General features: G+C 43.7%; 1 protein-coding gene across 1 annotated transcript; it reads left to right on the top strand.

Moving 5' to 3' along the window:
- Nucleotides 1–3,859: 3,859 nt before the first annotated feature.
- LOC119437412 (uncharacterized) lies at nucleotides 3,860–10,647 on the top strand. Its single transcript, XM_037704444.2, has 4 exons — nucleotides 3,860–4,671; nucleotides 6,548–6,802; nucleotides 7,801–8,061; nucleotides 9,727–10,647. Exons 1-4 carry the CDS (start codon nucleotides 3,945–3,947, stop codon nucleotides 10,512–10,514), a joined length of 2,031 nt encoding a protein of 676 aa, XP_037560372.2. The 5' UTR covers nucleotides 3,860–3,944; the 3' UTR covers nucleotides 10,515–10,647.
- Nucleotides 10,648–13,684: the final 3,037 nt, after the last annotated feature.

The raw sequence follows: 13,684 nt of genomic DNA on the forward strand, positions 1-13,684 counted from the left end.
ACACCTTATGCAAATTTATGGGGGTGCTGAATGTGCGTGCTCTGTGTTGCCACATTGTAGTGGTGATACAAAGTTTTTAAAACTTTTATAAGTACTCTTTAAGACATGGCGGACCATGACGTATGCTTTTGCAATCACTTCCGTCGGGTGCATACCAAAAAAACATAGCCTTTGAGATCTGCTTTTATTACTCAATTGTATCAATGTTCTGTGGATTCAGACATTATACCTATTTGCAAAAAATAAAGCAGTCATTTACATATTGCGTTACCTTATCTGGATATTAGCCTTTTTGAGGATGCACAATGCCGTTGAAACTAGAATATAACTATAGGTGGTGTCTAAAACTTGACGTCTATGTCGTATTTCTCCTCAACAATTTCCGCCGCCTACAGCAAACAACAGCGTGGCCTTCAAGATCTATGTTTGTAACATAGAGGGGCCGTCGCTGGGGCGTAGATTCGGACGCCACCTGTCCCGAATATTAAATCTCAAGCCTAATCCCTAAACCTCACGTGAAGTGCTTCACAGAACATAAAGACCTGTTCGTGTCTCACGTGTTTAGGTGTGATTAACAGAGTTATTCATATGAACAAACGGCTTGCATAATTACGTGATGTGCTTCTTCCGCATTATACGTTATGAATAGGGCTTAAAGGCTCCCTTCAGTGAAGGGAGACAGGTGAAGGGAGACAGGTGTGATATGTGTGCCCAATAATCGCGATTAAACCGTTCTTTGAAAAATAAGAGAACTTGAATTGGGCCAGCAAAGGGCACTAGCTGGTAATGAAATACCTTCCAGCGCTTGTCGAATGGGTGCCGCAGTGCTATACAGTTGCCCTTGCCAAGGGAAGGCCGAGCGCCCTCCTTAAAAAAATGTATGGAGTGCCGGGTCTCCTCCCCCCCCCCCCCCCAAACACACTCCCCTCGCCTGATTTTAAGCACTGGTTATGCAACAAATCTTCTATGCGTCTCTTTCCTCGTGTATGGCAGTCTGCATTTAGCTGCTTGTGCCTGGCACTTCGCCAGGGTGCATTTTTGTCACAGCAGTGATTCAACTCTCAATCATGACCGGAGTAAAAGCCTCCTAGGCCTGAGCTCTTAGCAGTTAAGAAAAACGGCCATTATAATTTGGTAAAAATAAAAAAGCGCTGTCGTTTCTGTTTTTTTACAAAATAAAGTACTTAAACCATTTCAATGCGGCTGATGAGAAGACGTAACAAGTGGGAACGCAAGCTAGGTAATGGGCACGCAAGGTTCATTAACTATGAGACCCATCCTATTTTTTATCGCCAGCTGTCTCTCTCTCTCTCTTTAGCGCAGCTTAATGTTCATGTGATCCATTATATACAAAGAGCGCGCGCGCGCATCGTGCGCTCTCACTGGGCTTCTTCGATTATCCGCCCTGACAGACCCGGACTGCCCGAAGCAGTACTTTCAACCAATGAGCGTTGCGTGCATGTGCAGCTTCTCGGACATGTCCGGGACTGTCAGAGACGAATAACCGAAGAGGCCCACTGTCCCGAACGTAGTCACGTGGTCCCGTTGTGGGCCTCTTCGATTATCCGCCCCTGACAGACCCGGACTGCCCGAAGCAGTACTTTCAACCAATGAGCGTTGCGTACATGTGCAGCTTCTCGGACAGTCCGGGACTGTGAGAGACGATATAACCGAAGAGGCCCACTGTCCCGAACGTAGTCACGTGGTCCCGACAACGGGACCACGTTAGCTGTGCTAAATGATAAGACTTTTTGCTAATGAAGTGGTCTAATTGCACTTTTGCTGTCGACTATAGAATTACCATGATGTGTTGGAATCATACGTGCGCATACCGAAGGCAAGATGCTTAATTGAAGTTGAACGTACGGTATTTCTTTCCTGCTCCCCCCTCCCCTCCCCCACACACACATAGTCTCATTTCTTTAATATAATGTATATCACACGGACTTTGAGCTGCCCTAAAGAGAGATAAAGAGACAGGTGGAGATAAAAAGATAGAGTGGGTCTAAAGTTAATGACCCTTGCGTGCACCTTGGGGAAACTTGTTACGTCTTACCATCAGCCACATTGAAATGGTATTGGTACTTCATTTTGTAAAAAAAAAAAATAGAAACGGCTTATAATGTACATCACACGAACTTTGAGCTGCGCTAAAGAGAGATAAAGATACAGGTGGAGATAAAAAGATAGAATGGGTGTAAAGTTAATGACTCTTGCGTGCACCTTGGGAAAACTTGTCACGTCTTACCATCAGCCACATTGAAATGGTATAAGTACTTCATTTTGTAAAAAATAAAAACGACTGCGTTTTTTTTACCAGTATATATGGCTGTTTTTCTCAACTGCTAACAGCTCAGGCCTGGGCTATTACTACGGTCATGAGTGCGAGTTGATGAATCAATTCTACAAAAATACACCCTGGCGAAGTACCAGGCACAAGCAACTAAATATGGACTAGCTACCATACGAGGAAAAAATATGTTTCGGAACGTATACTGCAGAAGAAGCAAGTTACGTAATTATAGAAGCCGTTTGTTCACATGAGTAATGCTGTTAATAACACGTAAACACGCGAGACAAAAACAGGTCTTTATGTTCCGCGAGGTAGTTCACGTGAAGTTTGAGATTTCATATTAATGACAGGTGGTGTCCGAATACACGCCCCCGTCCCAGCGACGGCCCCTCTATGTTACAAACACAAATCTTGAAGGCCATGCTGTTGTGTGCTGTAGGCGGCGGAAATGGTTGAGAAGAAATACGACATAGACGTCAAGTTTTAGACACCACCTATAGTTCTATTCTAGTTTCAACGGCATTATGCATCCTCAAAAAGGCTAATATCCAGATAAGGTAACGCGATAGTTAAATGAGTGCTTTATTTTTTGCAAATAGGTAATATTTGAATCCACAGAACATTGATACAATTGAGTAATAAAAGCAGATCTCAAAGGCTATGTTTTTTTGGTATGCACCCGACGGAAGTGATTGCAAAATATACGTCATGGCCGCCATGTCTTAAAGAGTACTTATAAAAGTTTTAAAAACTTTGTATCACCACTACAATGTGGCAACACAGAGCACGCACATTCAGCACCCCCATAAATTTGCATAAGGTGTCAGCAGTCTATACGTGCCTACATGCCGTAGAATACTATAAAGCCGCGCGTACGTCTTTGTTTAAAGCCTCGCTACCCTAGCCCTGCTATCGTCGCTGCTTCCGTCGCCATATTTGTCTATTCGTATTCTTATATATTTATTTTTCTCTCTTTTAATATATCTCGCTCTTTATATATATCTTAATTTAAGTGTAGTGTCGTGATTGTTTTTTCTCTAAGTGTATAGCTTAATTTATTTGTATAGTGCCGTTAGTTAACTTGCTTCATCATTTGTTTCTGTGCACGCTTTTCATTAGTTTTTTCTCCGTGCCGTTACGGTGACACCGTAGTGCCGTGGTCTCTTGGCGCCTCCCAATGGAGCCTCCTGCTCGGAAGAAGAGGAAAAGGTATCTTCACGATGGCCAAGTCTTTGACGTTCCCTTATCGACACGCCGCTACAGATTGCGTCACATGTCACAGCCGACGGTGCCAGGGAATGCTTCGAACGCAGCCGAGCCTGATCTATCGTGCTCGTTTGACGCCTCTCCGCAGCTTTCAGAAGATGAAGTCGGCGTCTCATCAGCTGGCCGTCAGACCGACAATACATGCCCGGCCACAGACGAAGACACCGACAGCGTGCCATCGGATCCAGTACCGCCGATAGACGTTGCTCAAGCGCTCGCAACGGCCCTTCGCGAGTATGGCACGGCCACTCTTCCTGGATCGACAACAACCAAAGCAGGCGCAATCGTAATGATCCTATCTTTTGTTGTTACGCATGGGCTGCCTTGGGACACCGTGGACAGTTTGTTGCGTCTAATCGAGGCATTGTTTGGGTTTGAAGGTGACATGCTGCCTCGAAGCAAGTACCTACTGCGGAAATTGTGGAATCCAACCGTGCATACGGCCGTGACTCGCCATTATTACTGTAATATTTGCGGGAGTCAACTGGAGGAGCTACGATCAGATACAGTGCGCTGTGAAGCGTGCCAAGCAGACATGAAAGTCTCGCTATTGAATGATGCAGGCTGCTTTTTCAGCATCTTGAACATCAAACAGCAACTTGGTCAGACGATTGCCAAGTGCAAGGACGTTCTGTTCAGTCAAATGGAAAAAATTGAGCAAGGACTACAAAGCGAATCGGTGAGTGACATCACCAGTGGTGCTCTTTACAAGAGTCTTAGGCAGAGTGGCAAGATAAACCACAAGGACTTTACGCTCACGTTCAACACTGACGGAAGCCCTGTTTACAAATCGTCGAAAGCATCAGTATGGCCCATCCAGTTCACTATAAATGAACTTCCGCCAGTAGTGCGCCGCCAAACCCCAGTTTTGGCTGGATTGTGGTTCGGCCACAAACATCCGGACATGATGGTCTTTATGGAGAAATTTGTGGAGGCATTGCAGGCTGTTGGAATTGTTGGGTGGCAGTATGGAACGGAAACTGTGAGATCAAAAGTTCATGCCATCTGCTGTTCAGTTGATGTGCCAGCCCGTGCAGCAGTGACAAACCAGACGCAGTTTAATGGAAGATTTGGCTGCTGCTGGTGCCTGACCTGTGCAGAACACATTGAAGGTATGGCTTTTTTAACTTTATTCCTTGATTATTAGATCTCGCTGATTCAGATGTGCCCACTAGTTTGAGTGACCATATGCCATTTTGTCATGAGGATGTGTTGGAAAATGCCTTGCCACAATAATTAAGCTTAATTAGACTCCAAAAATTGCAGATCAAAGTTGGTTTCACATTGATTACTATAAGGTTTTACTTTGTGTGATGATACCTTCGAAGAATTTATTGCGACTTCGTTGAATTGGATGCTCTTCTTCAAGTAGTTTATGGAATGCATAAGTTTTGTCCACATGTTGACAGTGTGGTGCATACTCTGCATTATGTTCTGTTTTATAGCATGCATAGAGCAGTTGTGTGAAAGTTCTCTGCTCCTGCATTCACCTATTTGGAAGTGCAGCTGCTGCGCAACTTCTTATAGTGGGAGGACACATCACTGCATTATTGACTGGTGCTATGGGTAGCACAGTATGGGGGTAGTTGCGTTTAGTAAGGCTATTTCTTTACCTAGACTTCATGCAAGCTTGTTTAGATGAGTGTAGTGCCAGGCAGAGGCTATTGCATCGTGTGCTGCTCTTGGCTCGCTGGGACGTAGCTAATCGGAGCAGACTGCGCGCTTAGTGGCTGTGTATATGCCCTTGCCTGAAAGTAAATGCGAATGTATGAGTTTACGTTCGTCAACACATATAGACAAAGTGCACCTAAATGCATTGTGAATGCGCAGTGCCCGAACACAATTTCTCAATGCATATTGTACAGCGCGAAGTCTGAAACGGCCCGCACCATCCATGAGTAAGGTAATTTTTTCTTGAAAGATTAGCTCACCTGCCTCTGGGACACACGGTCACGCCAGCACTTCGTTACCGTCCTTGCAGCAAATATTCACTATCGTCGCTGTATCAGCACCGACAGTCGCAGACATAATTGCGCCATGTATTTGCAACACCAGCCTGCATGTTTATCGTCTGCTGCCTACACTCACCGAAATCGCAGTGCAGAAAGTGTAGTTTTCATGCTACACTGTAAAAAAAAATAGCTTCGTGTAGGTAGGTGGAGCTACACTTTTCTACACCAAAGAAAATAAAATAGCCCTAGTGTTTTGATTAAACTGATATAGTGGACTTACTTAATAGGTATTGATGGGCTAATTGGCGATTCATGATTTTGGTGAAGCAGCGCTCTTGCAAGAGGACTGCTCCTGGACACTTGGACATCCATCAGAGTCCTCATAATTCATGTTTATGTGAACAATTTTTTTCCAAGTGCGCTGCTTCACCAATCATGTTCAAGTGGGCTGTAGGCAGGTCAGTGGCATGCTTGAACTCAAGCCAGTTGCTGGGACTTGCCTAAAGTGACTTCGAGACTGCTAAAAATTTTTTGTTCCACCAGTTCTTGGTGCAGTGTAACATGATGAACAAGGAATATATTGAAGCAAGGTGTTAGACCGGGCTAGTTGGTAATCTAAGATGGTGTACATTGTGACAGCAGACAAGGGACGGAAAGGCATGACAGAGACAAGCGCATGATGAACAAATTGCACAGGCTGACACTTTTGAAAACATTCTACAGTGATGCAGATTGTTGCTAGAACAACAAGAACATGTGCTTCACATTTTTTTGCACATATTTGTTGAAAGGACTTAATTGCTTCCAGCAGACAACACAACTTTTTCACTGCTAGTTACTGTTAAGTGCCTTATAAGTGCCTTATGTTAAGTAACTTATAAGTGCCAAGAGATATATAAATGGCACATTGCCTTAAAGTAAACCTCATACAGCCCTACAAAGTACCAGTAATAAACACTTTCTGTGGGATTTCTTATAACTTTTTCTGCTTTTGCATGTATGTAACAAAAAGTTATGGGCGTTTCCTTCATTGCAGGTGCTCCTCGGTACATCCAGACTGACTTTGTACTGAGAACGGAAGAAGGTGTCCTGAGAGACATGAAGCTTGCCCTTGAGCTCAATATGCCAGTGAATGGCATCAAGGGGCCATCGCCATTGATAAACCTTGATTTCTTCAATCCAGTGCTGAGCCAGGCAGTTGACTACATGCACTGTGTGCTGCTTGGAGTGGCACGGCAGCTTACTGAGTTTTGGCTGGACAGTGCAAACTCCCAGGAGCCGTTCTACATTGGTATGTATTGTACTGTGTTCAGATAAGTAAATTTTGAAGGGAAGTAACAATTTCTCCTAACAGTGCATGTGACAGGAGTATGCCTGATAACATTCATGATATAGCTGGTACTGATGTTATAAATATGCAGCAGTTTTTGTGACAAATATCACTACATATCCTGTGCACGAGCCAGAATTACTGTATAAGAATATTTATGGGATGCAGTGCACTCGCCATGCTTCAAATAGCAAAAAAAAAGCAGCAGCCAATTACTCCTGTACAGTGGGGAGTGCCGAGCATTGTCAAAAATATACCACTAAAATTAGCAATTGGTCCAGTGTGGACACCTGCCTGGAAATAGCATTCAAAAGGAAATGTTTGAAGAGTATTGTAGGAATGCTCGTATGTAAGAAGTATACTTAACCAAAACAGATGTGTGGCTGAGCTGGGTTGTACTAGTCAATAACCGAGCTGATTGTGAAGTTAGAGCCAAAAGTTTTGTCAGTACTTTAATTTCATGTGATATTCTGTGACAACTTGCATGTTATAATGCCTATGGAGAGCATGTAGCTTTAAGAAACATGTCATTACAGTATTGCCAGCCTTTGCTTGTTTAACTGTAAAGGCAATGTGCTCTCTGTGCATTGAGAAAATTTGATAGTTAATTGATGATAGTTTGGGTTTAATACCACTGCAGCCGACATTGGCTATAATGCACCAAGCACTAAAATTGTTCTAGTAATGCCTAATGTCTAGATTGCTATAAATATTTAGCCTGACCACAGCTACCATACTATGCAAGATATGTAGTTTTTTTATGTTTGTGGCCGCATGGCATTGCATGAAAACTAGTATATTAATAAGCCATGGTTAACATCTAATCTTGTTATTTGAAAAACTAGGCATGTGATTACACTATTGCCAACCTTTGCAGGTATTGCAATTGGGGAGGCAAACATCCTCTTCGTGGCATAGATGAAATTTGTGGTGGCATACTATGGCTTATCTTTGTGCAGGCGCTCCTTCAACTCTAGCCAAGCTGGACAAACGTCTCCTGAGTATCTGCCCACCCCACTGTTTCACACGGCTACCAAGGTCCTTGGCAGACAGGTGCTTCTGGAAGGCGAGCGAGTGGAAGAACTGGCTGCTCTACTACTCTCTGCCAACAGTACTTGGAGTGCTGCCACCGCGGTTCTGGAGGCACGTGTCAATGCTGGCGGAAGCCATTTTCACTCTGCTCAAGAGTGAAATTTCACCAACTGATCTTCAGCGAGCAGGTAAATTGCTTATTCGAATTTAGATTATCTTGTGAAATTTAGATTATTCTTAAGAGTAGTTACACGATCAGCCTGTTATTACTGCATGCTTGCTTCCAATGTTCCCTTGTCATGGTCATTAGCTGGTCCGTCATAAAACCTGTAGCCCCTTGCGACAGTTATTGACATTATGTGCACTTGCTCTAAATGTGTGTGCAAGAGTAAATCTTTCTAGTCTCCCCGAAAAACTACTGCATGGCAATTTGATTGCAGGGCTGCTTCAGACCAAAGTTACGTGTGTCATTATTAGAAAGAGAACAAAAATGAAAATGTTCAAGAACAATGTTGGGGGGCACATTTAGTATATGCAGTATATACTTGTACACAAACTGAAGAGTAACAATGTGCATGCATTTGGTTAAAGCATAGGTGCAGATACAACCTTCTGTTGCCTATGCAACCTTCTGTGCACCATCAAAACGTCGCATAATATGTGACTTAGCCAATCAGTTCTGTGGAAGCTCGCGAGGTGGTCATTTATCTTAGTTAACCACGATACTTGCTGGCTGAAGTAATCGACAAGCCCACAGACACTGGTTATGGCAGCGGCGCTGATTTGTCAATGAATTCGACCTTGTTCTACAAATAGCCCCCCCCGATTAGCTCAGATGGTAGAATGACAGCCCCTAAAAGTGCCTTTTCCTTGCTCAAGTCTGTAACACAAATGTTTTTTCTAGTGCAAAGCTTTCTTCTTGACAAACCTTTGTTGCTTATGCTACAGTATGGTGGATGACGGTATTTCTCTTTCATGACTTATACAGCACGCTGCTGCTGTGGCAGGTGGATTTTGTTTCTGATTGTTCGTTCACTCTGCATATTATGCTCCAAATTACCCTTCTCGATGCCCCCTTTGCCAGCAGTGCACCCAGTTGATAAGCGCTCCTGCAGCCTCGTTTGCCTGCATGATTTTTTTTGCAGCTGCATTTTGTCTGGTATTTTGGGTCACACGGATGTGGGAGCACTGTGCATATACATTAAGCTCTATGGGAGGGTAAACAGGAGTCAGAAAAGACTGTTATATCTAGTCCTGCACTAGAAATGGTTACAATTTATATGGTCTCAACTACATTTGTAATTGCTACATTGTTGCTTTGGAAACCATGCAACACCAACTGTCCCAATTTTGTGCACTGCTAGTTTCTTCTGGTAGCCATAGCTTCTGAAATTTATGAAGCCTTCACTTAGTCTGTCTCTGTCATTACAATTTTACTCTCATTGACAACTGTGGAAACATTGTTTTCTTTACTGTGTTTTCTTTTGCATTTCATTTTTGCTTGTGGGTGCTAAAACGTAATGGGATGCAGGAAGATAAAACTCAATTTCTGCACCATGGGTGCATGTTTTCCGGAATTGAGTATTGGACTGCATTCTTCATCTAACTAGTGTAGATACACCCCCAGACACCATAATAGATGCTCAAGCTCTTCTGGAGTGTATTTGCTCTGTGTTCCCCATCACGCAAAGTTGTTGCACTGTTAATACATGGAGATGTCATTTGAACCTTGTTAGAGACACAAGTTAAGCGAATAACAGTATTGGAGATGTGATAATTTCCACGTGCATTGACAAGTTTACTCACGGCTTTCTTTCAACAATACTCTTATATGAAACTAATTTTTTTTCTAGGTCACCTGCTTCAGTCGTTTGTGTCAAGAGCTGCAAGCCTCTATGGGACTCGCTTCATGACCTTCAATGTCCACCAGTTACGCCATCTGACGTCGAGCGTGGAGCATCTGGGTCCCCTTTGGGCCAACTCGGCATTTCCCTTTGAAACAGGGAATGGGAAGCTGACCAAGATGGTAAAGGCGGCAAAAGGAGCTCCAACACAAATACTGGAGAGAGTCGCTCTGGAAGGAGAGCTGGAACTTGCCCTGCATTTGCTTTCTCTGCCGCATGATGTCACGAAGTTCTGCGAAAGACTGCTTGGCAGAGTTCCTATTAAGAAAGCAACTAGAGTTGATAATGTATGCTTATTTGGAGCGCCGGTTACAGCAACATTGTCCACGCAGGAAATGCAATCTGTGCAGAATTTCTTGGACACATGTGCTGTAATTAAGGAATACTTAAGAATGAGCTTTGAAGGGACAGTTATACACAGCCAGCAGTATAGAAAGGCAAAGAAAAGTGACTGTTCTGTAGTCGCAGGCCACGATGGCAATTTTTTTATGGTTTCCCATATATTGCATGTGCTTGATGGCGTTCCTGGCGTGGTTCTGTTGCTATGCCAGAAACTAGGAATTGATGAGAATGCTGATGGTTTTCCTCCTCATATCAAAGAGTGTTTTTTGTCACCTGTTGACACTTGTGTTGTTTTAAAGCCTGCCAATGTTGCAATGCCAGCTTTGTTTATAGACTTTGAGGCTGAAAGCAAGCAGTATGTGTGTGCGTTGCCCAACATTGTAGAACGGGATTGAACTGAACTGCTGAACTGAACTGCAAAAACAAAAGTCTGCATTACTGTATTTACGCAATCTAACTTGCACCTTTTTTCGGAGAAAATGGGTTCAAATATAACCTGCACATTACCCTGATATGATACCAAAACTGCATATACGGCGACCAACGTTTCTGGCACTGTGCCAAGCTCGTTATCTGCACACAGTGCTAAGAACGCTCGCTGCCGCATACTTTGACAAGTCCAATGGAGAGTTGTGTAAAATCCTAATTAACTTCGGGGGTTTTATGTGTCAAAACCATGATCCGATTATGAGACATGCCATAGTGAGGGACTCCGAATTAATTTCAACCACTTGGGGACCACTTAGTGCCCCCAATGCACGGGACACGGGCGTTTTTGCATTCCGCCCCCATAGAAATGCGGCCACCGCGACTGGAATTCGATCTCGCGACATCGTGCTTAGCAGCACAACACCGTATCCACTAAGCCACCACGGTGGGTGGGTAATATCTCTTAAAAGTGATGATTCTCTCTAAAAGTGATCGCTTGAGAGTGCCACCCTTGTGTGCTTGGTATCTGGCCAATAGAGCCCAAGCTTCGACGATGCATGATGCGTCACTTTCATTATGAAAGCTCATTTTAAAAAGTTTCACTTCTGTGAAGGTAAATTCTGCATGTCTCGTTTTTTTTCTGTTCCTGAGCGTGGAGGGAATGCTATATTTTTCTATTATAAATCTGCCGAGTGTTACATTCAGGGCCAGTTGTACTTTGTTACTTTAATCCCGTGAAAATTAGGTGTGTGTTAGAATTGTGTAAATACAGTGTCAGTATGGGTATGCATTTTTGAAGTGTATTTTGGAGCAAAAACAGACCCTTTGTTTATTGCAGAATGAAATTAGGGTTGGTAATTGTGGCATGCTCTTTTCAATTGACGGAACGAACTTACTCTGACGAGAGCCATGGCGTAGCACCTATGTCTTCCAATGGCTTCGTTTCGCTGGCATCACTGGCTGGCCATGTTTGTTTTTCTTTTCTACATTCCAAGGGTGTACCAATAAGTTGCCTGTCAGTACGCTGATCTACTCTGGGTAGTTGAGATGGTGACATGCATCTTTGCTTTCTAGGTCCGCTTGCATAAACAGTAGGACATTCTTGAGTTTGACATCTGACAAAAGTGCTGGTGATAGTGACTCACAGGCTTGTGCAGAAAAACTGTCTCGCAATCGTACCCTCAGAGTGCGGCTTGTCTTCTCTCGTGTGAAGCTGAGAACCGTGTCGTAAGGTAGAGCCTGCTGGAGGATATCGGTGAGCGTAGCTGAATATGCTAGAGTTGGTACATTTACAGTGACGCGGCGTCAAACAATCGTTGTAGACCATGTATGTCGTTGGCCGATTTCACGTTCGAAAGATTTCGCAGTGTTGTCAGTGGTGCTGTATAATCTTCGTTCAATCTCCAAAGCTTTTCTTTCACAGTGCGATGTGTGGGCAAACCAGAGACTGCTGCTATTGCTGCATCACCATCCAGAAAACTTTAGGTAGTCAGGTTTGATGGAACATATCAAATCATTTTTGTGGGTTATGGCTTGGTCATATTGTTCCCAGAAGCCTGTCCACTCATTGATGCCCCCTTGAACATTGACGTATGTAGAGGTGGTAATCGAGGTCCCACGAATCTGGCTGTGGTCTCATTTCTAGTGGGCCTTCTGCGCTTGAAGTTTGGGATTGAATGCTTCGTGCTAATTCTATATGGGCGATTTGGCAACAAAGCTTGGCGAGCATGCTAGTTTCTCCGTAGCTGTATTCTACTGCGACTGTATACTCCACTTTGAGCAGTTTGGTCGGAATAAATTCCTCAGACGGGCCTTAATCTGCGAAAGCTTGTTGTTGCTAGCCATTTTTTTGATGACAGCGCTGGAATGTGACGAGCTTCTCCTCAAAGTCGCTGGGTAGTTTCTGGCACACGGAAGTACGTTGTCTGAGGCTGAAACCGAAACATTTCAAGAAACTTGTTACCCAGCCGCTGCTAGCGTTGAGATTGGTTTGTGCGACACCTATCACGTTGGTGACCTCCCTCGTCTTCGCCTATATAATCTCGTCACGGGCATTCCCATCTCTCTCTGTGCCCAAATAAATTTGGCCACATATTCCACCTCATGGTGTCGACCCCTCTGTGGTCTAGTGAAACTCATACGGTTGTTTCGCAGTTGAAAACCTCGTCCATTGTTTCCGCCACCGTCTCACCTTCTTTTTGTCTACGCCGAACTCGTGTGGGGCTTGGAGGTTGGACATTTTCTCCGCATGTAAAATGACCTTTAACTTAAAGGTGCGGTGCCATTGCAGTAGCTGGCACGCGACTACAGCACAACACTTGCAGAAAATTGAGACAACTGCTTTGAACGATGGCTTCCAGAAAACGAAAAAGGTGCACACGTATGCTGCTGCAAGTCTGTGACTGTGAGGTGGCATTAGGTATGGGGCGGTTGTGGCCAAACCAGGTACTCGAATCTAAGCAGACCTCCTACTTTCATACTTAATTTTTTCGGAAAAAAGTATCGTCATAGATTCGAGTAAATACAGTAATAGAAACACTGCATACATGTATGTACACTTGTTTTTGCTATCCCATATTTGTACCACATTGTGCAAGAAACACAAACATGAGCCGACTAGCCCGATCTAAATATTGTGCTACCTCATTCGGAGGCCTCAGTATTATTTGCACATGCAAATATTAAATTTTATTTTATTGTAAGTACAACCTAGTGTTTGTAGTATCAGTTAGAAGTTAGCCTTTTCATATCTATTTTCGTCATCCACATTGTGGAAATTTATTGCTGTCTATTTCTGACAATGAGCCGTCACTTGCCAAATATTCTATAGCCAATAATAAATCCTCTTCCCTCGAAGAGGTGCACCGGTATAGTTCTGTTGCATATGGAAATCTGAAATCGGAGCGACTGCCTGCACTACAGTTTGAAGGTATTCAGACCATAGGGTACATGTTGTCCACTGATAAACATGTACTGGAAATTCCTAGTAACACTAACACAGGTGTGTAAGCTATGCATCAGGAGATGGCTACTACTTATCTAATGTGCTTAATTGGACTAGTGCAGAGTTTTTGTTTTAGAATATATCGGCTAGCTCGGTAGTTCATTTCTACATATTGGGACCAATATCATGGCA

Source organism: Dermacentor silvarum, chromosome 1 (genome assembly GCF_013339745.2).
Source record: "Dermacentor silvarum isolate Dsil-2018 chromosome 1, BIME_Dsil_1.4, whole genome shotgun sequence".
Classification (NCBI taxonomy): Eukaryota; Metazoa; Arthropoda; class Arachnida; order Ixodida; family Ixodidae; genus Dermacentor; species Dermacentor silvarum.